We start from the raw sequence: 27,019 nt of genomic DNA, 5'->3' as shown, positions 1-27,019 counted from the left end.
GCATCTACAAACTTGTTTCGTTACCTCTTTCCAGAGATACCTTTCCTTTTCTCCCTTGAAAAGGACTATTCTTTAAGAAGGACTCCTTCAGAACTGCAGGAAAACTGGTGGATTATGTAACACACACCCTTTGCTTAACAGACATATACACTGAATTGCAAAGACACTTTTGCAGTTGAAGGAGTCAAGATGGGACCCAGGTCTGTGACCACTGGGCCATGCTGCCTGCAGTTTCTTCTGACACACTCACAGTCCAATATTTCAAGGCTTCTCAAAGTGGGCAGCCACATCATTGCTTAGAAAAATGGCAAATGTTTTGCAGACTGGTCTTGAAGGAAGCAGAACCTTTCCAGGGCCACAGTCCTGGGTGGTTCTCTCATGCAGGTCCTTAGCTATTCCTGCATAGGCAGGCAGTGAGCTGGAGCACCCTGTTGTTTGCAGCCAGATCAAATAGCAGGTGGGTGGGTGAGGGTTGGGGGGAAAGGGAAGCCAGTGCATGAAGAAGGGCCACAGTGAGACTTGAGGGCTTTGAGGTAAAGACAATGATGACAATGTTGACACCCAGAAGAGGTAACATGTGGAGGGGCAAGCCCTGTTCTGAGAATTCTGTGTGTGTTAGTAGACAACCCCACAAGGCAGGCTTTATCATCAGCTCCATTTTATAGATGAGGACATCCAAACACAGAGAAGTCAGATCACTTGCCCAAAGTCCCTGAGCTGGGAAAAGTGGAGTGAGGGTTTGCTGCCCAGTGGCTGCCTTTGGAGCCCAGGCTTCTCACCAGGCTGTGGCGCTTCTCCAGGAGCTGGGACATGTCTACAGCCAGAGCCCGGAAGGCTGCGAAGGTTAAGGGATGTCTGTTATGCTCCTGCCCTGGTCTGGCTTTGTGCTTGCGTATGTCATGTCATTTAATTCTGAAAAACTGCAGTAGCTGAATAATGACCCCCTAAGATGTCTACATCCTTATCCCCAGGCTGTTTGCATATGTGACCTTACATGGCAAAAGGGACTTTACAGAGTGATTAAGTTAAGGACCTGACCTTGAGATGTGGGATTGTCTGGCCCAGTAGGTCCCTACAAGTGGAAAAACCTTCCCAGCTGTGGTCAGAGGGAGATGTGACTATGGAATAGGGTCATAGAAGTGTGGTGTGAGGACTTGTTCTACTGTTGATGGCTTTGAAGGTAGAAAAGAGGGGTCCTGGCTGTGGAATCTGGGTGGCCTCTATGGGAAGGTGAGGACCCCGATTCTGCCCTAGAGCCTGCAGAAGGAACGCTGCCCTGCTGACACTGCAGTTGTGGCCCACCAACACCCTTGCTGGACTTCTGACCTCCAGAACTGCAAGAGAGGGGCATGTGGCAGTGTGTGAAAGCAGTCCTAGCAAACCAAGTCAAAGGCCCCCGGCGAGAGGTGTGACACTCCTGTTTACGGGGTGGAGAAATGGGCGTGGGAGGAATCGCACCTTGGTGGGTGGGAGAGACAGGAATGAACTCAGGGTCATGCCATATCCAAGCTCTTTCTGTGGCACCGGTCCCCTCCTGGGGAGGGGAGGTGGAGAGGCCCAAGGACATGTGTGGCCTCTGAGCTGCCGGGCACAGCTGAGAGGAGGCGCCCGAGCCTGCCTACTTTCTCCACACCCTGACATGTCATCCCGCTCACATGGGCAGTGCACAGTGAGGCGCACACGCAGTTTACCTTCACAGCCGCATTGCGAGGCAGGGTGACTTCTCTTTTATGTGCAAGAGGAAATCCAAGGTTCAGAGGGGTGGATGGGTTGGACGATTGGTCAGGGCCTTGTTTGTAATCGGAAGATCTGGCTGTGTGAGCTCATGGAAGGACATCTGGGGTATGTGTGTGTGAGTGTGTAAGAGTCAGTATATGTGACATGACATGTGCATGTGTTTATGTGGGACTCTGAGTGTCAGAGTAAGGGTATGTGAGACCATGTGTCTCTGTGTGACAGCGTGTGACCGAATGTGAGAATGTGTGTGACTATGTGTTGTGTCTGTGTGTGGGAGACTGTGTATCTGTGTATGAGTGTGCGTGTGCAAATTAGTATGTGAGGGTGTGAGACTGTGTGTGTGCAAGTGTGCGTTAGTGTGAGTGTGTGAGGCCTGAGGGTGTAGCTGAGTGTGTGTGTGCGAGTGAGGTGAGATGGCCGGGCGCTCTCTCAAGTCCCAGTGGCTGGCTCACCCTCTGCGCCCTCGCTGCTCAGAGGCAGAGGGCATCTGACTTGTCACCTGCCCCCTGCGGTTGGAGAGTTGGTTCCCAGAGTGTCATTGCTCCCGGGAGCAGGGCGGGTGCTGGGATCCAGGCTGTGCCCCACCCCCACCGACCTCCTCCAGGAGACGGGGCAGTGTGGGGGTGGGCAGGACTCTGCACCCCACGGGACCCCCCTCAGGCAAAGTTAGGGCCTAACACGGCTCAGCCACATCACACTGGGGCTGAGAACTGGCTTATATGCTCTCCTGCACCCGAGACCTCCCAGGGTGTAGACTGGTGGCCCCAGGCAGGCGTTCGCCAGGACAGCACAGCTTGCCCCTCTCCTGTAGGGCCGGGGCCCTGTGTCCATACCAGGTGGGGACAGGAGCTGCAAGAGCCCACAGTCGGCCGCAGGGCTCACAGATGGGCCTTCACAGGTCGGTAGGGTCCCCATTTGTAGGATCTAGTTTGCTCAAGTCTTTGGATGGTGTAGGTTGGTTTTACACATTGAAAATATGACGATTGACTAATGTTCTTCCTGGGGCTACTCTGGTCAGTGGAAGGGTCAATGAATTGCAAGGAGATCCATAGGAGAAAGACCGGGGTCTCTGTATACCCATGGGGCTCATGCTACTGGGGCTATACCCATGCTCTGCGGGTACCTGGGACCCACCCATGCCGGAGGCAACGTGGGTGCCGCTGGGCTGGGGAAGGACAGCTTGAGATCGTGGTTCTGCATCACTCTCAAGCCACCTCTCTGAGCTTGAGCTGGGGGAGTGGGCTGAAAGAGGCTGGGGCAGTGGGGCAAGGGCAGCTCGGGGTGTGGGGCTTGTTTCTGGGACAGTGCCTGTGCCCAGGGAGCACTGGAGTGAGGACGAGAGCAGGTGAGAGAGCGGATCTTCAGATGTCTGCTGACCCTGAGGCCCTGTGCTTCTAAGAAGCCCCGAAGAGTGTGTACATGGAGCACTCGTGGGCGCTGAGGTCACACAGTACTCCCTGCGCTCAGCCAGCATTTGGCACTCGCGCCACAGTGAGCAGAGGGCCCACTTGCCAGTTGTGTCTTGCCAGCCGCTGTGGTGAGGTAGGGAGAATTCAGGCTTTGTGGATTCCATGCTTCCTTGCCCTCATCTACCAGCACATCCTCTGTCGTGAAACACCAGCGCGGCAGTGTGCGCGGGGCATGAACACGGGTGCCTGGCTATGCCGTCCTGGACCTCCGTGTCCTGGCGGGACCTGGCCAGCCTTCAGGCCAGTGTCCTGCCTCACTCCTGGGAAGGACAGTGCCCTGCCGGCCTGTGCGAGGCCTGGATCTGTGCTTGCTTCGAGCACTTCTGACATTATCACTTGCTGCACTGCCTGTGGGGCTCTCTCTGCCCTTTCCACCCTCCTTTGGTCTCCTAGGAAGGTTTCCGCAGCATCTTGCAGGGCGTGTGTCTGGTCCCTCTGTCCCATGTTGCATTTAACTGTGTACTTTTGGCTTGATAACAGTTTCAGTAATTGGGAATAACTGATTTATGTTGTCGAACTGATGGTCCAGTTGTCTGGGGAGCATGTGGCAGATAATTCATGACACATTGCTGCGGGTGTCCTCGTGCAGCACACTGTGTCCAGCCCTCTACCGTCTTACCAGGGTCATGTAGTTATTCAGGAAATGAAAGAACGAAAGCAGCTTCATTGGCCGGTGGTGGTTGTATATGTCTGTGGGGTGTCCAGACCCTGAAGTATCAAGACCTGTGAGTTATTTATCATTTTGGTAGATGTGGCATACAGTGGCAGATGTAGACACATACTCATGTCAACACAGGCTTCCGTGTGTGGGAAATCCCTGGGGGACTGGAATGCAGTAATTTCTTGTGTTTCTTTCCAGATTGTTCACAGAACTCTGGCAGCCATGCTGGGTTCCCTTGCAGCGTTAGCAGCCCTGGCTGTCATCGGAGACGTGAGTTGTAATGTTCCCAGTCCCTGGCTTGCCACTTGATAGAATGTCAGACTCAAAGACATTTCAGGATTTAGGCTTTAGCTGGTGTTTTTCAATATTTTAGATGCCACTTCCGTGTTTTTGCCCAGGAACCAACAAGCTACAGCACTGATGGGTATTTTTCATTTGATTGTATCACACACAAGCCCAGTGATGGTGTTCTCCCTTTTGGCTGAGGAAAGGCTCCTTGTGGTCATGCATCTGCCCAGGGCTGTGTAGTAGAGTAGGGTTGGGCTAGATCTGGGTGTTGTCAGCCCTGGGGAACGAGAGGGGCCCATCCTAGCTGGAGCAAAGCTGGGAGTTGGGAGTCGGGTTCTGTCCTGCAGACATCAGGAGGCCCCTGGTAATGCATGTATGGGGGTGACGGTGCCCTGGCAGGGTCTGAGCATGGCCCATCTAGCAGAGACGTGGGGAATAAATGTAGGGAAGCAACAGAGACCGGGTGCCCCCTGCAGATGGGGGCCCAGAGTTGTTTGAGGGATGATGCTGGAACTGAATTAAGGGCTCATCCAGAGGTGACCACACACAGAGCTGGATTTGGAAACACCTCTATGGAATTCAGTGGGATTATTCTGAAAACTACTAGAGGCCATTCAATCAACCAAAGAATAATAACTAGTTTAGAAAACTATGTGGGGTATGTATGCTGAGTCAGCCATTTATTATGGTTTTTTTTTTTTTTTTTTTAATTTAAAATTTGAATGTAGGCCCAGCCTGAAAGCAGTAGTAAGAATTTGAACTTTTTTTCTTGGCTAGATTTGGTATAAACGAATGCTAATCCTAAAGGTAAAACATCCCAGAACCTTAAAACTTAGACATAAAACCGCTGTTGTTTTTATCAATGGTTGAGGAGCAGTGGAGTAGCAGTCGATTTCATTTTGCAGATCGCTCATGTGGCACGTAGCAGGCACGTGCTGTGGGAAGGCCCCTGGACCACCCATTGTGCAGCCCTTCCCAATAGCCAGACCCTGCAGAGCTGTCCCCTCATTTTCCCTGTAAGATTTTGGGGCAGATGGAGAGCAGCACAGACGGTCATCCTGCTCACTGTCACCTGGCCTCAGGCCACGATGCTGAGGAAGGCACCCATGGACTCCGCTAAGAGTGTACCCTCAAGGGCCAATCCTGCCATCCAGGCTGCAGTTCTTCATAGGTGGCCGGGGACAGGGTTAAAAAACAATTTTTTAAATTACTAAATGCATAGGTTTGACATCACAGATGCCTTGGGTCGTGAGTGTTTTTCAGCAACAATGTAATCCAATTTCAAAGGCAAGTGGACGGTGTGATTTCCAACTCTGGCCCAGTGAGTGGGTTTGCAATAAAAGGCAGCCTATTTATCGAGCTTATTACTGGGAGGGGATGCACAGGATTAATTGGAAAATTTGTGCTTTGATTGCAGAGACCCAGCCTGACCCACGTGGTGGAGTGGATTGATTTTGAGACCCTGGCCCTGCTGTTTGGCATGGTAATTACAGCCCTCCTGGCGGGATGGGCTCTGAGCCCGCTGCAGCCTGGGTCCTTCTCTTTTGCCGCCACTGCGGATAATCCTTGATTATATTAAAGACACTGTGCCGTGTGATGATTAGGGCTTGAATGGGACACGTGAGTACAGGTCTAGCTAATTCCTCCTGCGGAGAAATGGAACGACTGGTGCTGGTTAGTTAGCTGGAGAACGTCAGTCTGAGGCCTGACAATGAAATAGCATTGCCACTTACAAAAGTTAGCAATTGTTTTGCATTACTGCCCTTAAAATAAAACAATGGACTATCCCAAATAATTGAATCATGTAAGAGTCTCAGTGATTGAAAAATACCTTTAATTGTATGGATAAAGGAAGATATTATCCCTAAGTAATAGTTTGGGTGTGTGCCCGCTTATCATATTGTCCAGTGGCCGCCCTGTGCTGTGTGCAGTGAGGAATGTCACTGGTAGCTTGTAGAAGACTTTCAAAGCACAAGTGGGCTGGTGTGGGACCTGAGTCATAAACCAGTTGGTGATGTGGTCGCTGTCGGGGGCTGGAGCTCACCTTTGCGCTGATCATGCTCACGCCGTTTCAGTGTGGTGCTCTGCTAAGATTCTCGTCTCCTTTTCTCTTTTCCCCACAGATGATCTTAGTAGCCATATTTTCAGAAACCGGGTTTTTTGATTATTGTGCTGTAAAGGTAGGTGTGATGTTAATAGTTTTGAAGTAATTAATTGATATATTTATTTTATTGACATTATATGTTTAGGAAACTAAACTGTCATTTAATGCAAATATTGTAAAATTCCATCCATTTCACTTTTTAACTGGACCCCTGGGGGGATGCAGCAGCAGGTTCTGGCCCCCAGAATGTTGCTGCAAGAGGAGGTCTTGCCAGGCCCTGCTAATGCAGGGCTAGTGCTGTGCTTGGCACTTTTTTTGGAACTGAAAAGTTCTTTTTAAAATTATCCAACAAAGCCCTTTACAAACTCTAAACAATAGACCTGAACTGTGGTTTTTGTCATCTTCACACACCGTCTTGTATATTCTGGCCTCTTCCTCCCATCCCTTGGTACTAAAAGTATCTCTTAGGTCCCTAAAGATCAGCAGACACTAGGGTCACATGGGTTGCAGATGCCACAGCCAGGCTGTCTAACCAAAACACTAGATGATGTTAAAGGGAACGGGGGCTGTCACCTCGAGACGGGGGCACTATGAAGAAGGAGAATCGGTGTGGACCACGGCAGATTTGGGTGTCTAGGACCATGGTGCCCAGCACAGCCATCACTCTCTCATCTCAGCAGACCTAGGACTCTGTGTGTCTAAGTCTGCACCCACGTGCCGTGTTTGTTTAGATCCCTGTTCCTTAGTATCACTGATGAAAAGTAGCATTTGTTCTACGAACCCGCTGATTCTGGCTTGTTCCCTCTGTGTGCGTGCCCCAGGCATACCGACTGTCCCGGGGAAGAGTGTGGGCCATGATCATCATGCTGTGTCTCATTGCTGCTGTGCTCTCTGCCTTCTTGGACAATGTCACCACGATGCTCCTCTTCACTCCTGTGACCATAAGGTATGCAGGGTATGTCTGCCAAGGGTATCACGACCAGGCTTGGGGCAGGCATAGGTTCTCTGCTCTCATGCCTGGGAGGAGGTGGCTGGTAGTGCCCACACTCACAGCCCTCCAGTGAGCCAGCATCTGCTTTGTGTGACTGCGGGGTGCTCCACAGTGGCAGTGTAGCAGTAGCCAGGTGACACAGATGCTGCAGGGAGTGGGAAGACACAGGCCCTGCTTTTCTGGAGGTTATGCTCCTGTGGGCTTGGGGATGTGGGTGAGAACCTTGTCCCTTACCATTAGGTGCCAGGAGTCCTTGTACACATCCTCCCCATCTTCATCTGCCACCTGGCTGGCTTGGCAGGGACACCCATGCCAGTGTGAGAGCTTCCCCTTAGAGGCTCGAGGGTCACAGGAGTAACTGGGCTCCCCAGAATCAGGGCTCGGCCTGGCCAGGCTTCGCAGGGTAAATCTGGGAAAGGGAAATTTAGTCTGATATGATTCCATTTCTTTTAATTCCATCCACTTAAGTCATCCTACACTTACTGAATGCCACAGGCTGTTTGTCCAGAATCTTCTGAAGCTTGAGCTTCAGTCTGGGTCCTTGCACAGGCCCTGTGTGAAGACATGGACCCGTGTGTTTCCATACTTTATGTTCTGTGTTTTAAACATGGTTCCCCAGCATATCAGCCTCAGGCTCCCAAACCTGGGTCCTCTCCTGCTTGGGCCCAACACCAGCTGGTGCTTGGCTGGGCCTGGGGATACGGAGGTGAGAAAGCTGCCCCCAAGGGCTTACCGGGTCCTGCTTGGTAGTAGGCCTTTGAACAAGTCACTTCAGCTGCACTGATCTGGGTTGTATCAGCAAAGGGCTGAACCTGAGCGAGTGTGCTGAGGGCTCTGTGAGACGAGGGACCCGCCTGGACACAGGCAGGAGGCAGAGCAAGTTCAAAGGCACCAGCAAGATGCTGCTTCCTGGGGTCAGGATTAATTCTGGGGGTGGCTCCTAGAGGTGTGAGTTGGGGTGCGAGGAGGGGAGAGAGGAGCAGAGAGCAGCCAGCACCCCCATGGATGTGGCTGCAGTATCTGAGGCCGGCTCTTGCCTCAGTGTGGAGACTCAGGCTTGTACCCAGGCTCCTGCAGGCTTGGCCACATTGTCACTACCCCTGTGCAGACAGGGACTTGTGGGGCACAGAGGGTGCTGGACTCTCAGCCTTTCTCTGCAGGGCTGAGGGTCAATGAGGGATGAAGCGGACATGTTCGAGGGGTGCTGTAGACTGTAACATGTGCTACTAATGGGACTAAATCTCTTGGGCATGACAGGGGACAAGAGGCAGGTCCCCCACCCTCTTCTAACCATCATGACTTGTGGCTGGCCTGGTTTGAGAATAGTGGTGCCACCCACATGCCCCAGATCCCAGCTGTCGCCACGCTCTCCCTCAGCAGCTGGTGAGAATGGGATTCCAGGGCTGAGGTGTGGCGGGTACTTTGTTCCCAGCACCCCTGTACATCCCACAGCCAAGGGTTGTCTCAGCCTTACCAGAATTTGTTTATATTGTCACTGCTCAGGAACTGGCTTTGTAATGTTGTTAGAGCAGCGGTTCTATTTATTAGTCAAAAAATTAAATCTTTCAAGGTTCAAGTGCTGGGGTGCTAAGATCCACTATTTCTATGACCATATTCTTCATGACTTTGTATGTGTTGATCACATTCTTCTGCCTGTGTCTGATCTGAGTAGCTTTTATCCTCACAGTTAAAATCCTAGGCCCATGAGATTGGAGCTGCTGTGCCTTGTCTGGTGGTGTTGACTGGCGCGTACAAATTATCTTCCTGCTGGAAGCAGATCCTGGGGCCTCTTCAGCTGAGCGCTGCCGCCAGGGGACTGATGCTCATGTGTGGAGTCACTCCTACTCCTGGTCCCCAGACACACTTCTACCTCAGCTTCCTCACGAGTCTGTGGGGCTGTCTGCTCCTCCCACCAGTGGAGGGGAAGGCTGTGCTGTGAGCTGAGGGCCAGGAGGTGGTGGGATGGCTGCTGAGTACAGCAGGGCCCGACCCCTGTATGGGAGTGGGCCGGGGTGGAGGATGCCGTGATGTGCTCTCTGCACTTTCTGCACTGGACCCACCTGTAGGGGGTTGTAGAATGCTGCTGCCCAGGCCCACCCCTGGGAGTGGTGTGCGGTGGGCCAGGCTATAGTACTCTCCAAGATTCCGAGACAAATCTAGTGTGTAGCCATGTGGAGAACCATGGCTGCAGAGTGTGCTCCTTCTCCAAGGGAGAAGTCAGTTGTTATTAATAGTAGTAAAAGGGCAGGGGGGAGGGCAGAGCTTAGGGCTTTGGCATCTGAGAAAGGGAAGGTGGATAAAGACTAAGTCAGCGGCTCCATGTGAGCCACCAGTGCTCTCTGCACTGCCCCACCCTGACGTGGAGGGGTCTGGTGGCAGCACCTATTCACCCGTGTGAGGGCCTGCACACACAAGACTGCTCCTCCAGACCTGGGACTGGGGAAAGGGTACTTACCACATAGGTGGTTCAGAGGCTGGTGGGTTAACTTTCAGAGGAAATGTAACTCCCAGAGTCAGCTGTGGCCTGAGTGTGCTGTTGCAGTTGCTCATCCCCGCGGCACTGCCTTTTTCATGGCGGGTGTGTGTGTGTGTGTGCGCTCACATGCATGTGCCTCCCTTGTAGCAGCAAGTGCTTTGAAAACATTTGGTTTGCACATGGGCCTTTCACCATGGGAATAGTGAGACGACTTTGATTTTCCTCCATTTGTGACAGATTATGTGAGGTGCTCAACCTTGATCCAAGACAAGTCCTGATTGCAGAAGTGATCTTCACTAACATTGGAGGAGCTGCCACTGCCATCGGAGACCCACCAAATGTCATTATTGTTTCCAACCAGGAGTTGAGGAAGATGGTATGTGCCAGGGTACTGGGGTTGCTTCCAGTGAATGCAGACTCAGTGTACTTAGCACTCTGTCCAATGTGGACACCTCTACTAGAAATCAAGGTCCTCTGTGCTGCCTCTTCACAGTAAGTGCTATTGGTCATCCAAGAGTGGGATGGTAGGTTTTGATCCTCCAACCTAGAGTTAGCTGGCTTGGAGTGACTTCATTCTCATTCTGATAAATTTTTAAAGCAATGATTGGATAACACAATATATTTAGTCATAGCATATTACATTAATTATATTAATAAGAACTGAGGTTTCTTTCAACTAACATTAAGGACAAAATGACCTATCCCCTTGCCCTGGAGAAAGAGGATTCCCTTCTCAGCTGTGGTAGATAAATTTACTGATGATGAATTGAAAATTTATTTTTTAAGGGTCAGAAAATGAATGTTTTTAGAAATTCTTTGAAAGTTCCTATAAATATTAATATAAAATTAATTAATATAAAATTCATTTGTACACTATAATGAAGACAAAGTGTTAGAGAGTGCAAATGCTATTTTACATAAAATTAGAACTATATCGTTAATTTTCATTTACCATTCTTTGGTCATTAGAATTTTCTCAATCTCTCTTTTCTGAGGTTTCCTTAAAAAATGCTTCCAAATTGGTGTTATTTATTGTAGGTCATATGTTTCTGTGTGTGTATGTCTGAAGTATGTCAGCGTGTTTAGTGGGAATGCTGTCTTTCATGAAAATACTTAAACCTTTGAAAATTCATGGCTATCTGGTATTGATGGCCCCTTCATGGAACCACCATGTTCTAGAGATTCTGGGTGTAACATGGATGCTTTGGTGAGATTGTTGAAACTTGACACTCCCTGGTTACTCTGGGAAGCCGCCAGGCAGCACCTCACTAGTCTTGCTGAGTGAGCTGAGTTGTGCAGCCACGATCTTATCACCCTGGAGCATATTAGACGGTAACAGGGCCTCGTGATCTATTCTAGGACACCCATCACCCAGGATAGACCTCATGCATAGGAAAGAACTATTTTTAGTAAAAATTTCTATTATTATTTTTATTCCACAGTAATACATTTATCATAGAACCCATAAATTTCATACATACACACACACAAACACACACACACACACACACACACACTAAAAAGTATTATAATTCCACCAACCAGAGACAAATCTTCTTAATATTTTGGTGCAAATAGTATACCAAAATGTTTCCACGCAGGTATGTATGAATGAAAAAGATAGCACAGCTTATGCTTCTGGCCCAGATGGGGTGACAGAGCCTGGATTTGCCTGGGGACAGCCAAACAAACAAACAAACGAAACCAAAAAAAAAAAAAAAAAAAACCAAACCAAAACCAGACAAAATACATGGAACAATAGTAATCAAGACAGTGGTCACTAGGCAAAAAGGAGGGTGATCCCTACAAGATGGGAAACAAATGAGGTAAGCACTATGATTGCTCTAGCTTACTGCCTTGAGGGAGTTTTAGGATGTGGTGCAGAGAGAACAATCCAGATGGAGCTCACTGGACTCCCTGAGTTGAGGAGAAGGAGCTGAGAGTCTGGGGAGGCCAAGGCAGCTAGAGTTTGCAAGACAGTGCCAGAGAGGACACAGCTGACCAAAGAGAGAACTACAGAAATCTTCAGGGGTTCCCCTTCAAGTATTCAACAGAGTGTTCAGATCAGAGCATGCATGTGAGGAAACTACCTGAGACAAGAGGAAAAACAACCCAAAAAGACTACCAGGAAGAATGCACAGGGACAGGAATAACGGCTGTTCCTGCCAGGCAGACTGGAACTTCTTAATTCATGGGCATTGGATAGAGTACTCAGAAGGGTCTTATCTCAGTAGTGAGGAGAGGGGTGATTAGCTCTGGACTGAACACTGTTCCTGATCTTAATCTTAAAATCAAGAGACCCCAAGGAATCAAACCATTTCTAACTGCATCCCAGAACAAACCTCAACAATATTTGTAGGAATACAAAAATATTCAGCAACACACAAGGTAAAATTTGCAAAGTCTGGTATCTGATCAACAATTGCCAGGCATATAAAGAAGCAAAAAATATAATCTATGACAGGATAATATGAACTACTGGAAACCAACCTAGAACAGACATAGGTGTTATAATTAGACTAGGACATTAAAACCATTACTGCAGGCCGGGCGCGGTGGCTCATGCCTGTAATCCTAGCACTCTGGGAGGCCGAGGCTGGTGGATCGCTCGAGGTCAGGAGTTCGAGACCAGCAAGAGCGAGACCTCGTCTCTACTAAAAATAGAAAGAAATTATCTGGACAACTAAAAATATATACAGAAAAAATTAGCCGGGCGTGGTGGCGCATGCCTATAGTCCCAGCTACTCAGGAGGCTGAGGCAGTAGGATCACTTAAGCCCAGGAGTTTGAGGTTGCTGTGAGCTAGGCTGATGCCACGGCACTCACTCTAGCCAGGGCAACAAAGCGACACTCTGTCTCAAAAAAAAAAAAAACAAAAAAAACCCCCCAAAAAAACCATTACTGCATTACAGATATTCATTAAGTTAAGTAACTACATTACAAATATTTTAAAAGGTCCATATCAAACTTCTAGAGATGAAAACTATAATGTCTGAGATCTGAAATAGAAATATACTTATTGGGATTAATGGTAGATTAGATATCACAGAGGGAAAAGATTAGTGAACTTGAAGATATAGATCTAAAATGAAATGGAGTGAAAAGATAATAAAAAAGAATGAAAAGCATTAGTGAGCTGTGGGAAAACTTCAAGTGGCCTAATATAATTGCAATTCTAGTCTTTGAAGGAGGGGGGGAACAGAAAAAGCCAGCTGAAAAAAAAATGGCCTTAAATTCCAAATTTTATGAGTGGTATAAACCCACAGATTTAAGAAGTTCAATAAAACCAGAGCACAAGAAACATGAAGAACACTATGCTAAGTCACGTCATAATCAAATTGTTTCAGAGCAATTATAAACAGAAAAAAAATCTTAAAACTGTCAAAGAAAAGACGTGTTACATGCAAGGGAACAAAGATAAGGATGACAATATATTTCTCTTCAGAAACAATGCAAGTGTGAAGATAATGGAGCAACATCTTTAAAGTACTGAAAAAAAACCTGTCAACTCAGGATACTACACCCAGTGAAAATATCTTTTCCTTATATACAAAAATAGACTTTTCCTGATATATAAAAGCTAAAAGAATTAATAACAGATGCACAGAGCAAGACATACTAAAGGAAGTCCTTGAGGTAAAAGAAAAATGACATCACGTGGAAGCATGGATCTTCCCAAAGGAACAAAGAGTACTAGAAAGGGTGACTACAAGTAAGTTCACATAATCTTCTTCTTATCATTTAAATCACTTTAAGAGATAATTGTTTAAACAAAATAATACTGTATTAAGGGTTTATAACATATAAATAGGATGTATATCCCAATTAAAAAGCAAGGATTGTCAGATTGAACTAACAAGCCTCATTCAACTACAGATGCTCCTTGACTTACAATGGGGGTACATCCAGATAAACCCATCATCAGTTGAAAATATCTTAAGTCAAAAATGTGTTTAATATACCTAACCTACTGAACATCACAGCTTAGCTTAGCCTACCTTAAATGTGCTCAGAACACTTAAATTAACCTAAAGTTAGGCAAAATCATCTAACACAAAACCTATTTTATAGTCAAGTGTTAAAAACCTCATGTAATTTATTGAATACTATACATTATGTCAAAGTTATGACAGTTTTGCACCATTGTGAAGTTGAAAAATTGTTAAGTTGTAGCATTGTAAGTTGAGGACTGTCTATATATGGTTCTTACAAGACATACACTTAAAATATAAAGACACAAATAGGTTAAAAGTAAAGGAATGGCCAGAGACTCATCAGAAGAAAGCTAGAGTGGCTATATTAATGTCTGACAAAGTAGACTGCAGAGTAAAGAATATTACCAGGATTAAAGAACATTTCATAATGGTAAAGGTATAAATTCATAAAGAGGACATAACAGTAACATTTATGCAACTAATGACAGAGCTTCAAAAATGAATGGAACTTAAACTGATAGTACTGAGCAATAGATAAATCCTTAATTATAGTTGGAGAGTTTTGTACACTTCTCACAATATTGATAGAACAAGTAGACAGAAAATCAGCAAAGATATAGAAAACATTATCAACTAACATGACCTAATTGACATTGATAGAAAATTCTACCTAGCAATGGAAGAATGTATAGTTTTTCTAAGTGCACACAAAGCATTGACTAAAATGATTTTAGGCTACAAGAAAAATCTCAGTAAATTTAAAACGATTCAAGTAATACAAACTATTTTCTCTGACCACAGTTGAATTAAATTAGAAATTAATAACCAAGATATTTGGAAAATCTTGAAATAACTGGCAACTTAAACAACACACTTCTAAATAATCCAAGGGTCAGGAAGAAAGTGAAATGAAATTATAAAGTATTTTTATATTAATCAGCTTGGGCTGCCATAACAAAATACAATAGACTGTGTGGCTTAAACAATAGCAATTTATTTCTTATAGTTCTGGAGGGTGGGAAGTCCAAGATCAAGGTACCAGTTGATTTCATTCTTTGGTGAGGCCCTCTTCCAGGCGTGCAGGTGGCCACCCTCTCACTATGTCCTCATCTGGCAGGGAGCAGAGAGGAAGAAGAGAGGAAGCTCTCTGGTGTCTCTTCCTATAAGGGCATTAATCCCAGCATGAGGACCCCACCCTCATGGCCTCATCTAAACCCAATCACCTCCCAAAGACCCCATCTCCAAATACTATCTCACTGTGGGGTAGGGCTTCAACAGAAGAATTTTGGGGGACAGGATTCAGTTCAGAGAAATTTTAAACTGAATTGTGGTGAAAACAGAATATACCAAAATTTGTGGGATTCCTCTAAAGCAGGAGTCATCAAGCTTCTTAAAAGGCCATATAGTTAATTTTATAGGCATGTGGGCCATATGGTCTCTGTTGCAAGTACACAGCTCTACCACTATATTGTGAAAACAGCCACAGACAACACATAAATGAATGGACATTGGCTGTATTCCAGCCTGCAAGTGGCAGTTTGCTGGTCCCTGCTCTAAAAAGCAGTATTTAAAGGGAAATTTATACTGTGTCCCTAAACACCTATATTAGAAAAGAAATATCTCAAATCCATGATCTCAGCTTCCATCCTAGGGAATTAGAAAGAGAAGAGTAAATTAAATTAAAAGTAAGCAGAAGAGAGAAAATTATACAGACCAGAGTGGTGAACAGAACAACAGAGAAAATCAATGAAAGTGAAAGTTGGTTCCTTGACAAGGTCAGTAATACTGATAAACCTCTGGCCAAGCTGATGAAAATAAGAGAGAAGATACAAATTACCAATATCAAGAAGAGTGCTTCCATTACTACAGAGCATACGAACATTAAAAACATTCTTAGGGAATATTATGAACAACTCCATTAATAAATTTGACAACTTAGATAAAATGGACAATTTTCTTGAGAGACACACTCTATTAATCTTCACTCAGGAAAAACTAGATAACCTAAATAGTCCTATGTCTATTAAAGAAATCAAATTTGTAAGTAAAAACCTTCCCACAAAGAACAGAACAAAACAAACAAAAAACTCAGCTAAGACAGCTTCTTTGGTGAATTCCACCAAGTATTTAAGGAACAAATAATGCCATAGTACCAATTCTATACAGAGCTTTGTAGTAAATTAGAGAGAATACATTCCAACTTATTCTAAGAGGCTCTGATATCTAAACCAGACAAAACCAGTATAAGAAAAGGAAACTACAGATATTTCTTATGAACATAGGTTTAATTTTTTAAAAAAAAATTAGCAAATCCAATTTAACAGCATGTAAAATAGGTAATACATTATAATGAAGAAGAATTGATCTAGGAATGGAAGACTGGTATAATATTTGAAATATCAATGTAATTTACTATACTAACAAACTAAATGAGAAAACCATATGATCATCCCAATAGATGCAGAAAAAGATATTTGGAAAAATACAATATCTATTACTGATAAAATCTCTTAGTAAACTAGGAAGAGAACTTCATCAAGCTGATAAAGAACATTTATGAAAAACCTATAGCTAGCATAATACCTAATTGTGAAAAACTGAGTGATTTACCCCGAAGATTAGAACCAAGGCCAGGGTGTCTGTTCTCACCACATCTATTCAACATTTTCCTGTGGGCTGTAGCTTGTGCAATAATGCAAGAAAAGAAATAAAAGGCATTGATATTGGTAAGGAAGAATTAAAAGTCTTATTTGCAAATGACACAATTCCCTATGTAGAAACTCTGATGCAATTTATAAAAGAGCTGGTAAAAATAGTAAATTTGGCAAGGTTGCAGGATATAAGATCAATATACAAAAATCAGTGGTTATCTATATTTAGAAATGGAAATAAAAATGTCATATAGATAGTATCAATATATAAAATAATTTTGGGTAAATATGACCAAACATACTGAAAATTATAAAATATTGCAGAGAGTAATTAAAGAAGACCCCCCAAAATTGAGAGATATACCATGTTCATAGGTCAGAAGATACAATATTGTTAAGATACCAGTTCTCTAAAAATTTATAAATTCATGCAATCCCCATCAAAACAATAAAGGTTTTTTTTGGTAGAAATTGACAAGCTGATTCTAAAATTTATATAGAAATTCAGTGTCCAGAATGGCCAACACCAAACAAACTGAAAGAGGTATGATGACCTGACACCAAGATTTATTATAAAGCTACAATAAACAAGGCAGTGTGGTACTGGCATCAAGATAGACAAATAGATAAATGGAACAAAGTAGGGAGTGCACATGTAGAACCCCACAGACATAAACAACTGATTTTTGACACAGGTGCAAAGCCAGTTCAGTGGAGAAAGGATAGTGTTTTCCACAAATGGTCCTCAAACAAATGGATATCCACATCTCTCACTATATCCAAAATGGACTCAAACTGGATCATAGACTTAAATGTAAAACCTAAAACTTTAAATTTTTAATGGAAAACACAAGTTGCAGTAGAATAGGTAAATAGTTCAAGTGAGGGTGTGGCTATTTTATTTCATTAAACTGGTTTTAGAACTTGGCTTTCAAATTCTGTTATTTTTCTCTTCTTTTTTCTTCTTTTTATGACAACATTTAATGAATGCTGCAAAGCTTAACTGCCCCTGACTGGCACCATTTTAGTATTAATGTGAAAGCCTAGGCATGATATCTTTCTTGGATACAAATTGAATTAACTCTGCATCATTTTAAGCCTGCCCTTACAGTCCTAGTTCTGAGTGCTCTGAACTGAAGTGGGATGTGATCCAAGACAGGCCCTGGATCTCTGTCAAGCCATGTAGAAAGCTGAAGGCCAAGAGCAGGTCTGTTAGACCATTCCCACAGTCCTACGTGGCATTCAGACATGCTGTTATAAGCTATCCAGATTTTAAATGTGATGGTAGGTGAGGTTTTTGCAAAAATACTCAGAGAGCCCTGGAGGTGAGTGCCATCTCTGGTTGTGCTGAGGCTCAACTAAGACTTGTCACACAGCTTTGTGCCAAAGTGACATCTTCTGGGGACATGGTCTTAACTCCAAACTTACTTTACCAAGGATGTCATTCCTTGTCTTCCACTTAATGACTTTCCCTGAATTTCTGGGTTAAACTGTATCTTTCAGAAAAGGTATCTAATGAATGGCCTTATGTGGATAATCAAAAGTGGCTTTTAATTCATTTTATAGTAGTTTGGAGATAAGGGGATACTTCTCCATATGAAGGCAAAAATGAACTCATAGTTCCAGGGGCAGTGTCTTCTGCAGATATTAATTGATAAAGCTGCATTATCAGTAATGACAGCATAGCCATGCATTTGCATCACATGATGGACACATTTATTCTGCATTATTTGGTTGTTTGTCAATGAACTCAAATGGGAAGAAACATGAAATAAAATTTAAGTCTGAAAATCTTTAAAATATTCACAAAGAAAATTAATATATAACTCAGGAATAATAAATCAGTACTAGAGTTTGGAACAGTAAAAAGTCATCTGAAAAATTATCCACATTCTATGAGGATTAGGCAGAAATTACAGGAAGTTGTGAGGAAAGTTCTTTCCACCTGCCATTACCACACCATCCTCCCTTCTCCCAGGTCTCTTGGGATGACTCATAGGTTGGTGGGGAAGACCTCCACCATCCACCACGTGGACAACGACTTACTCTCCACCCACCAGGCGTCCCTGGGGTGAGCATGAGTCCGCATAGCTGTTGGACCCCACGTGCGACATTCCACTGCCTTCATCCCCAACAGGCAGACGAGGAGATAGTCCTCCATTTGGTCCTTTCTGCCTGTTCTGGAGAGACTCTCAGTGGTGAGCAAACTATTCATCTTTTAAACACTTGAAAAGTCTCTTGAGGGGAGCGTGTCCTGTGCTTCTGAGTAGCACCTTACAGCTCAGAATCATCTTTTCCATCATGTGCCGTGCATCGTGCCATTGGTGGCTCTTCATGTGCTTTTCCCATCATGCCCGTGTGCTGTGGGTGCTGGGACATTCTTCATGCTTCCCCTACCCAGTGCTGTGCTCACTGGGATGTTCTTCACGCTTTCCCGCTGTGCGTGCTGGGTCGTTCTTTACGCTTTCCGGTCATGCTGTGCATGCTGGGACATAGGTTGGCTACTTGTCTGCCACCATTTTTCTCCATTCCATCGGCTGACAACTTTGACGGTCGCACTGGCTTCGGGTTCCCGTTCTGCCTCTCTAAAACCAGTCTTAAGTCTCCTTTGCAGGTTTTCTGCTTCCGCCCATCTATTCAACATCCGTAGCCTCAGCCTTCTTTGTTTTTGGCCCCTTTTCCTCTTGGTGGGCATTCTCTAATAGAGCTCTTCCCCGCCATGGCTTGCTCGAGTCCTGCATGCTGGGATCTCCCACTTCTGTGTCTCTGCCAGAGGCTTTTAACTCCCTCAAATCTATATGTGCCAGGACCCCTCCACAGCATGCTTGACGGCCCCCTTTTACAGTATAACCCAGGCGTCCACAACCTGTGGTGAGTTGTATATTTCCTTATATAATACAATGTAATAATAATAGAAATAAAGTGCACAATAAATATAATGCAGTTGAATCATCCCAAAACCATCCCCCTTCCCGTCCATTGAAAAATTGCCTTCCATGAAAATGGTCCCTGGTGCCAAAAAGGTTGAGGACGCCCCTCCTTCCTGCCTGACATCAAACCCATTCCTGCTGAGGTCCTCTCCTTACGGGGTGTCTAGACAGGAGTCTATTTTCAAATCACAGCATGTATATTTTACTAAAACATTCAATAAATTCAGCTAAACACTTCATAAGAATTTGAGTTTTTCACTTAGAAGAATTCAAGAAACCATTTTGGCTAGAACCATCCCCTTACAACCTAATGGACTATTTTGACTTGTCACAGAGCTAGGCTGAAAGTGTTGTTCCTAGAAAATGATATTGGTGGGCCAGGAGTTCCTCAGCTACATCCGCCTCATAAATATATGTAGTTTATGAAGCTAGGAATCTTCCAATCTGATGGGGAGGCCCTCTTTTGGTTGTTTTACATGCCTCAACATTTGACCACTTAATCTCTCAAATGAGGACATTGTGGAAAATTAAGAAGACAGTGGCAGAGTGGACCCCAAACCAACACAATACAAAGCAAGACTTAGAGGCTGCTGTGAGCAATGATTGTGCCACTGTACTCCACCCTGGGTGACAGAGCAAGACCCTGTCTCAAAAAAAAAAAAAAAAAATAAGAAAGCCTTAGAGGGTCAAAATAGAAGCAGCTCCCTACAAGAAGAAAAGGCTGCTTTTAAGCACTGTTTTGATGCAAGTGGGATAGTGGGTGGTTTTATTACTGAGAACATTAAAGAGATGAGTCTAGGAAATTATAGAGACACGTAAAAGCAGCAGGGGGGCCCAAATACATGAACCTAATAAGCTTAGTGAAAACATTTGCATTCTACTGTACACTGCATCTGCCTGTATTTTTTCTTAAAATCACTTTGTATTTTTCCAGGCTGCACTGTTCTTATTTAATAAATCCACCTGTTACAACTCTAATAGCAACCAAATACTTCCACTCAGTGCTGTGTTGTTTTACTGTGGATGCACTCCAGAACCTTCTTAGTCCTTTTTTTTTTTTTAATCTGCTCATCACTTTCTTCTTAAATTGCCTCACCATTTCTAATGGAGCAAAACTGTATGTTCCAATGGGACTCAGAATTCCTCAGGATACAGACACTTCTGCCTTTGTGGGCCATTTCCTCTAAGAAATATTGACAATTACATTTCATGACCCAGTTGGTACACAGACAAATATATTAATACTATATTTTAAACCCTTTTCTTTGACCCCAAAGTTGTTTTTTTTTCTTCTGATTTTAGAGGAAATTAAAACATTTTCATAAGACCCTGAAAGTATTGTGGAGCTTTTTCTGACACATATCTGGGGTATGAATTCTATAGATAAACACAAAGTTCAGGGTAATATCCTTATTGAAGAACTGGCTGAAAAATGGTGAATTCTAATATATGGCCATTCAAAGCATTTCATTAGCCCCACCTCTTTGTAGGTTTCCCTGCCATCTGTTTATGAATGAAGTTACATAGCTCCATCTGTTGTTTAAAAGGCTATTTTCAAGGACAACCATTGAATGTGTAGATAACTGCAAGCGATTAACAATTTCAGATTATTGTACATTGGCAAGCCCTAAACTTTGACATGTATTTATTGATAATGGCTTCTTGTTGTGTTGTGTCTTTACCAATGTTGTAAGTGGTTTTAGATCTTTTATAGAAGAGGGACAAAGAAACCAATTTTAGTAAGCAACAATTAATATAGTTTAAATCACTCCTTCCAACCTTCTTGGGGTCCTCTGTATGTTTTGTGGTACCTGTTACCCCTCTACTTGTATAAGAGCTTCCCTGAGGCAGACCTGGACTGCCCATGCTGTGAGATCATACCACCTCATGTCTGTGGTCCTTCCCTTCCACCCAGGGCCCCCTATGGTTGTGCATTATCACTGTGCGTCTGAGCCTGCTTTGTGGCACCAGTGTTTTATAAACACTACAAAAAAGACCTTGAGTTCTCACTGATGGCCAGCTTCATGAGGAGAGGGACCTTGTCTGTCCTGCTGGGAGCTCAGGAGGTGCTGCATATATTTGCTGAAGGCACAAAAGCACAAAGTAAATGAAAGAACCAAACCACCTAATGATGCTTCTGACTTATTCCTGGACAGATTAACTTCGTGAGGATTTGGCTCAACAATAAAGACACCCTCTGCAGCTGACCTTGGCACATGGCACCACAGCAGGCACAGGAAACATGTGGGGGAGGAGTGAGCTCCTGCCTGGGTCCCTGCAGCTGGTCTTGACACTCTGGGGGGGGGGGGGGTCACAGTCATGATGGCCACTGGGTGCCTTGCACAGGACTGTGCTCTCCAGCTGTGAGGATGCACTTTTAGGATGTCAGGGACTTAAGTGTTTAAAAAACCCAATTTACCTTTAAATAGGTGGATATTGTCACACAGTTTAATGTTTTGACCCCTTAGTCTTTTGTCTCCTGATCGCGGAGAAACGGGTCAGTCCAGTGGTGAGGGTAGACCCAGCCAAGGCTGGAATCAGATGTGATAGCCTGTTTTTGTTTCCTCCTAACACGTCTTGTCATTCTTGTGAGAATTGGTGGTTTGACACGAAATAAGTCTTAAACTTTTTTACAATCATAATGTTGATCATGAAGCCCACGTTCTTCCTTGCACTTCATGCTGGGCTCTGGGACCTCCACCTGAGGTCCCCACAAGCCCTGATGTGCCCCACCCCTGCTGGGCTGGCCTGCCCCGGATGCTGACTTGGGGAGCTGCCGCCAGTGCAGAGGAGAGGTCTGTCTCATTCTGTTTCCCCTTTTCTTCTTCCAGGGCCTGGATTTTGCAGGATTCACGGCACACATGTTCCTGGGGATTGGCCTTGTCCTTCTGGTCTCCTTTCCTCTCCTCAGACTCCTTTACTGGAACAAAAAGCTCTATAACAAGGAGCCCAGTGACATTGTTGGTGAGTGCAGGTACCTTCTTATATAGCCTTAGATTTCATTACCATATATTTTTTCTCAGGGGAAGTTCCTACAAACAGGTGGTAGGTGTTATCACATAAAGAAAAGTGTGTGTCATTGGGATGTCGCATGCTCAGCGTCAGTGACTGTCCACATCTTCCTCTTGTACACGGTGTGTCTTCATAGGGGTTTAAAATTCATGAGCTGTGCCTCTGTAGTTTTCTGTAAAGGGTAATGTGGTAAAATGTTAGAAGTAATGGCTGCCACATACAACTCACATGTCATGATACCCTAAAGCCACACGTATGCATCTAGAGTTGGTGCTCAATAGTAAATCCTAGTTCGAGTGTTAAGTGTGATTGCAGATGTGGCAGTGTGATCCAGCACAGGGGATGGGGTGCCATGTCCGTGAGGCACCTGCTACCTGGAAGGGGGACTGTGGCATCTTAGCGCTTTGTGTTTTCCTTCCTTAAAAATTTTAGGAGATGTTTTACTGAAAAGGTTACTTATTTGAATATATTAGGAACAAAAAATAATTTGGGAAACAGCCAGCCTCTCTGTGGTGAGGTCCAGAATGTGGATGCTGTGCAGGTTGCCAGGGTAACAGAGGCATCAGGCCGGCTGATGACGGCGCTTCTCTTCCTGGGGGATTTTGGAGACATGGTTTGCTCGTGTCCTCAGAGCTCTTAGATTTGTGCATTTCTCTCTCACCTTGTATTGTTCTCCTGGCCTATGTGTTACAGGACCTCAGTTTCTTTGTCCTTAGTAAGATAACCAGACCCACTTTCCATGTGAACAGCTGGAGGTCTGGGCTTGGTCTTGCGGGCACTCCATTTCCTTGGATGGTGACCGTCCAGGGCACATCCGCCTTCCTTTCATGTGTGACTTTCCTATGATTCAGAATTTGAGTATTTTTGTTCTTGATAGGAAACCATTGTCTTGCACACCTTCTCAAGATTCATCTGTTAAAACAAGCTTATTCTTGGGAAAATCTAGTCACCTTACCAGGGAAATGAGATGATAAGCAGAAACTGCTATTAAATACTTTAGGCAGCATTTTAATGAGCAGATGCACAAAAATTGGAGTGACCTTATGGATATAGAAATGGTACTTAAAGCACAGTCAGGCGACACATTCCTGGCTGGCCCCGGGACCAAGCCCCCAGTGAGGGTGCTGCAAGTGCAGGACAAACACCAAGCTTCCTATTAGCAGCAGTTCCCAGGGGAGTGAGCGGGCACCGGCATTGCCCCACCAAGGAGCCATTGTGGGTGGCTGGCAGGAAGCCGGGCGAAGCTGTAGGGGCTGGGGGCTGAATGGAACAGCCCTGGCAGCAGGGCCCTGAAAGCTTCCTGCTAGGACAGGGCCAGCCAGGTAGCATTGATAATCCCTCATGCCTGGTGATCTACTAAGCAGGGATTGTGCCTTTCTTGAGAAAGTAAGAGTCCCAGATCCTGCTGCCCTCTTGCTACTTTATAACGGAGGGGACAGTTACAAGTGGTCTCATTCCTTCCCTGTTTTGAAGAAAAATTTAATCAATTTTGCCTTTTTAAAGAATAATAGTTAGATATTTCTGGCAATAAGATGGCTTGATCCGTTTTTATCATTGGCCAGTATATTAGTTTGCTAGGGCTGCTGTAACACGGTACCACAAACTGGGGGACTTAAACAACTGTGATTTCCTCACAGTTCTGGAGGCTGGAAGTCTGAGATCGAGGTGTCAGCAGGGTTGGTTCCTTCTCAGGGCTGTGAGGGAAGGATCTGCACCAGGCTGCTTTCCTTGGCTTGCAGATGGCTGTATTCGTGTTCACGTGGCATTCTCCCTGTCTGTGTGTCTGTGTCTAAATTCCGTCACCCCTCCTTTTTGTTTTTTTTTTCTGAGCAGAGTTTCCCTCTGTTGCCTGGGCTAGAGTGCAGTGGCATCATTGTAGCTCACTGCAACCTCAAACTCCTGGGCTCAAGTGATCCTCCTGCCTCAATCTCCTGAGGAGCTGGGATGACAGGTGTGAACCATCATGCCCGGCCTTAAATTTCCCTTTTTTATAAGGACACCAGTCATATAGGTTGAGGGCCCACCCTAAGGGCCGTTTTAATTACCCTTTTAAATTACCTTTTTAAAGACTCCTTCTCCAATTCTAGTCACATTGTGAAGTGTTGGGGGTTAGGGCTTCAACATAGGAATTTTTTGGGGGGAGGAGGCACAATTCAATCCATAACAACCAGTGAGAGGTGTCCAGAATGTTTTATGATCAAGTAGTGTATGTAAAGTAAGATAAACTAACACATGGGCTTAGCTTACTAGTGGGAAGGATGGAAGCAGTGGCGCGTGCAGGAGAATGTCACCATGGTGGATGCTCATTCTGTCCTTTCAGGCTGCGTGTGCACAGCTGTGCCTCAGTGGGGAGCTTAACAGTTACTCTGTGCAATGATGCCATCCCCTCCCCAGCCTCCTGGTGATCAGAATGACCGGGCACAGTTGTCATATATGCATACCACCAGGCCTCTCCCCAGGAATTCTGTGTTGTTAGTAAGCTCTCCTGGAGAGTCTTATCTGGAGATGAATTTGTGATACACGGATTTAGAAGTACAGAAAATAAATAAATCCGTATACTCTATTCCTCACTGTTACTGAGAAGGAACAGAGGAAAGCTTAGAGGGAAGTAGAGAAGGGGGGCTGGGAGTGGACGAGCCTGGTGATGCTGGAACCTTATTGCAATGCCAAGACAGGCTATGAATCAACCCAGAACGGGCTATGTGGAGTCAGGTGACCGCTCTGGGCTGCTGTTGGGCATTGGGGTCTCAAGTTTGGGATGCTTGGTAAAACTAGATTCCCAAGCTCTAGCCCAGAGATTTGGGTTTAGCAGGTCTATAGCATTGTACAGAGCATTGTCAGAACAGGCTTGGTCCTGCTACATTGAAAAAGTAACCCTGAAATCTCAGTGACTTAAAAACCATGTTTTCTTTCTCATGTTGGCTTCGTGCCCATTGTGGGCTGGCAGGGGCCCTGATCATCAGCCATTCTCAGAGCCCTGAGCTGCTGGTTGCCAAGGCAGAGGATAGGGCAGGTTCACTCTGCCATCAAGTGACACAGGCAGGCCCTGCCCAGTTGCAAGGGGCCAGGATGGGCCAGGCTGCTAGTGCTCAGAATGGGACAGAACATGTCTCATTTGGTGAAAAACACAAATAACCTCCGGAGTCTGCCCCTCTAGTCACCAAATAGTCAGCTAATAGTGCTTCTTGCTAATACTTTGTATAGAATGTTTATATCTATGTACATTAGGGATATTGTTGTGTAGTTTCCTTTCTTGTAATGTCGTTTTTTCTTGTCTTCATAGGATAAGTGCAGCAGTATTAATATTTCCTCATCTTTAATTTTTTGGAAGAGTTTATATAGAATTGCTATTACTTTTTCCTTAAATGTTTTCTAGGGCATTTAAAGGCCTGGATATTTTTGTGGGAATGTTTTTAACTACAAATTCAAGTTCCTTCGTGTGTGTATATATTCAGGTTATCTCTTTCTCCTTGAGTGATTACTGGCAATTTATGTCTTTCAAGACATTTGTTTATTTAATCTAAGTTGTTGAATGTATTATTATAAAGTTGTTCATAATATTCTTTCATTACCCTTTTAATGGATCTGAAATTTTTGATAATATCACCTCTCTCATTCCTGATATTGATAGTTTGCATCTTTTTTTTAATTAGTCTAACTAGAGGTTTATCAATTTTATTGATCTCAAAGAACTATTAATAGCTTTTGCTTATATGGTTTTTCTACATAGTTTTTCTCCTCTTTTAATAAAATTGGCTGAGCATGGTGGCTCATGCCTGTAATCCTATCATTCTGGGAGGCTGAGGTGGGAGGATTGCTTGAGGTCAGGACTTCAAGACCAGCCTGAGCAAGAGCTAGACCCCGTCTCTACTAAAAATAGAAAAATTAGCCAGGCATCATGGCACACACCTGTATTCACAGCTATTTGGGAGGCTGAGGCAAGAAGATTGTTTGAGCCTAGGCATTTGAGGTTGCTATGAGCTACAGTGATGCCACTGTACTCTACTGAGGGTGACAGAGTGAGACTCTGTCTCAAAAATAAATAAATTTTAAAATATCTGTATTTATTTTCCTCTGCTTACTTTGGGCTTATTTATTTTTCTTTTACTGGTCTCTTAAACTGGAGGCTAAGGTTACTTTACTAGCCTTTCAACAATTTTTGTATGTTTTATTATATAATTATTTATATAATATTTTATGATATAATTTCTCTTTTGATTTCTTTTTTGATCCTTGGATAATTTAGATGTGTTATTTACTCTCCAAATATTTGGGGATTTTGCAGTTACCTAATTTAATTCCACTGTGGTAAGAGAATATACTTTATAAATCTTGAATCCTTTTAAATTTATTGAGATTTATTTTATGGCTATAGAATGTGGTCTATCTTTGTAAACATTCTGTGCCACTAGAAAAGAATATGTATCTGCTATTGGGTGGAGTGTTCAATTATGTCAGTTATGGTAGATTAAGTCAGGTTGGCTGGTAATGCTATTCAAGTATTCTATATTCTTGCTGATTTTATGCCTACTTGTTCTAGCAATTATTGAGACATGGATATAGAAGTCTCTGACTGTGATTGTGGATTTGTCTGTTTCTCTTTGTAATTCTATTGTTTTTGCTTTATATACTTTGAAATTCTGTTATGAGGGCACATAAACATTTAGTATTATTATTTCATCTTGATAAATTAAGATCTTTATTATTACAAAACAGGTCTTTTCTATCCCTGGTGATATTCTTTGCTCTGAAATTTATTTTGTTGT

General features: G+C 44.3%; 1 protein-coding gene across 1 annotated transcript in view; it reads left to right on the top strand.

Annotated features, from left to right (window-relative positions):
* Positions 1–27,019, top strand: part of OCA2 (OCA2 melanosomal transmembrane protein) — a 178,216-nt gene that overhangs the window by 43,599 nt on the left and 107,598 nt on the right. The window contains exons 9-14 of the mRNA XM_045560414.1: positions 4,066–4,137; positions 5,573–5,638; positions 6,279–6,335; positions 7,081–7,205; positions 9,964–10,102; positions 22,073–22,205. Coding sequence (XP_045416370.1) covers positions 4,066–4,137; positions 5,573–5,638; positions 6,279–6,335; positions 7,081–7,205; positions 9,964–10,102; positions 22,073–22,205 — 592 coding nt within the window. The remainder of the gene's footprint in view (positions 1–4,065; positions 4,138–5,572; positions 5,639–6,278; positions 6,336–7,080; positions 7,206–9,963; positions 10,103–22,072; positions 22,206–27,019) is intronic.

The sequence above is a fragment of the Lemur catta genome, chromosome 9, assembly GCF_020740605.2.
Source record: "Lemur catta isolate mLemCat1 chromosome 9, mLemCat1.pri, whole genome shotgun sequence".
Classification (NCBI taxonomy): Eukaryota; Metazoa; Chordata; class Mammalia; order Primates; family Lemuridae; genus Lemur; species Lemur catta.
The sequence above is the reverse complement of the archived record's forward strand: the minus strand, read 5'-3'. Positions and strand labels throughout refer to the sequence as shown.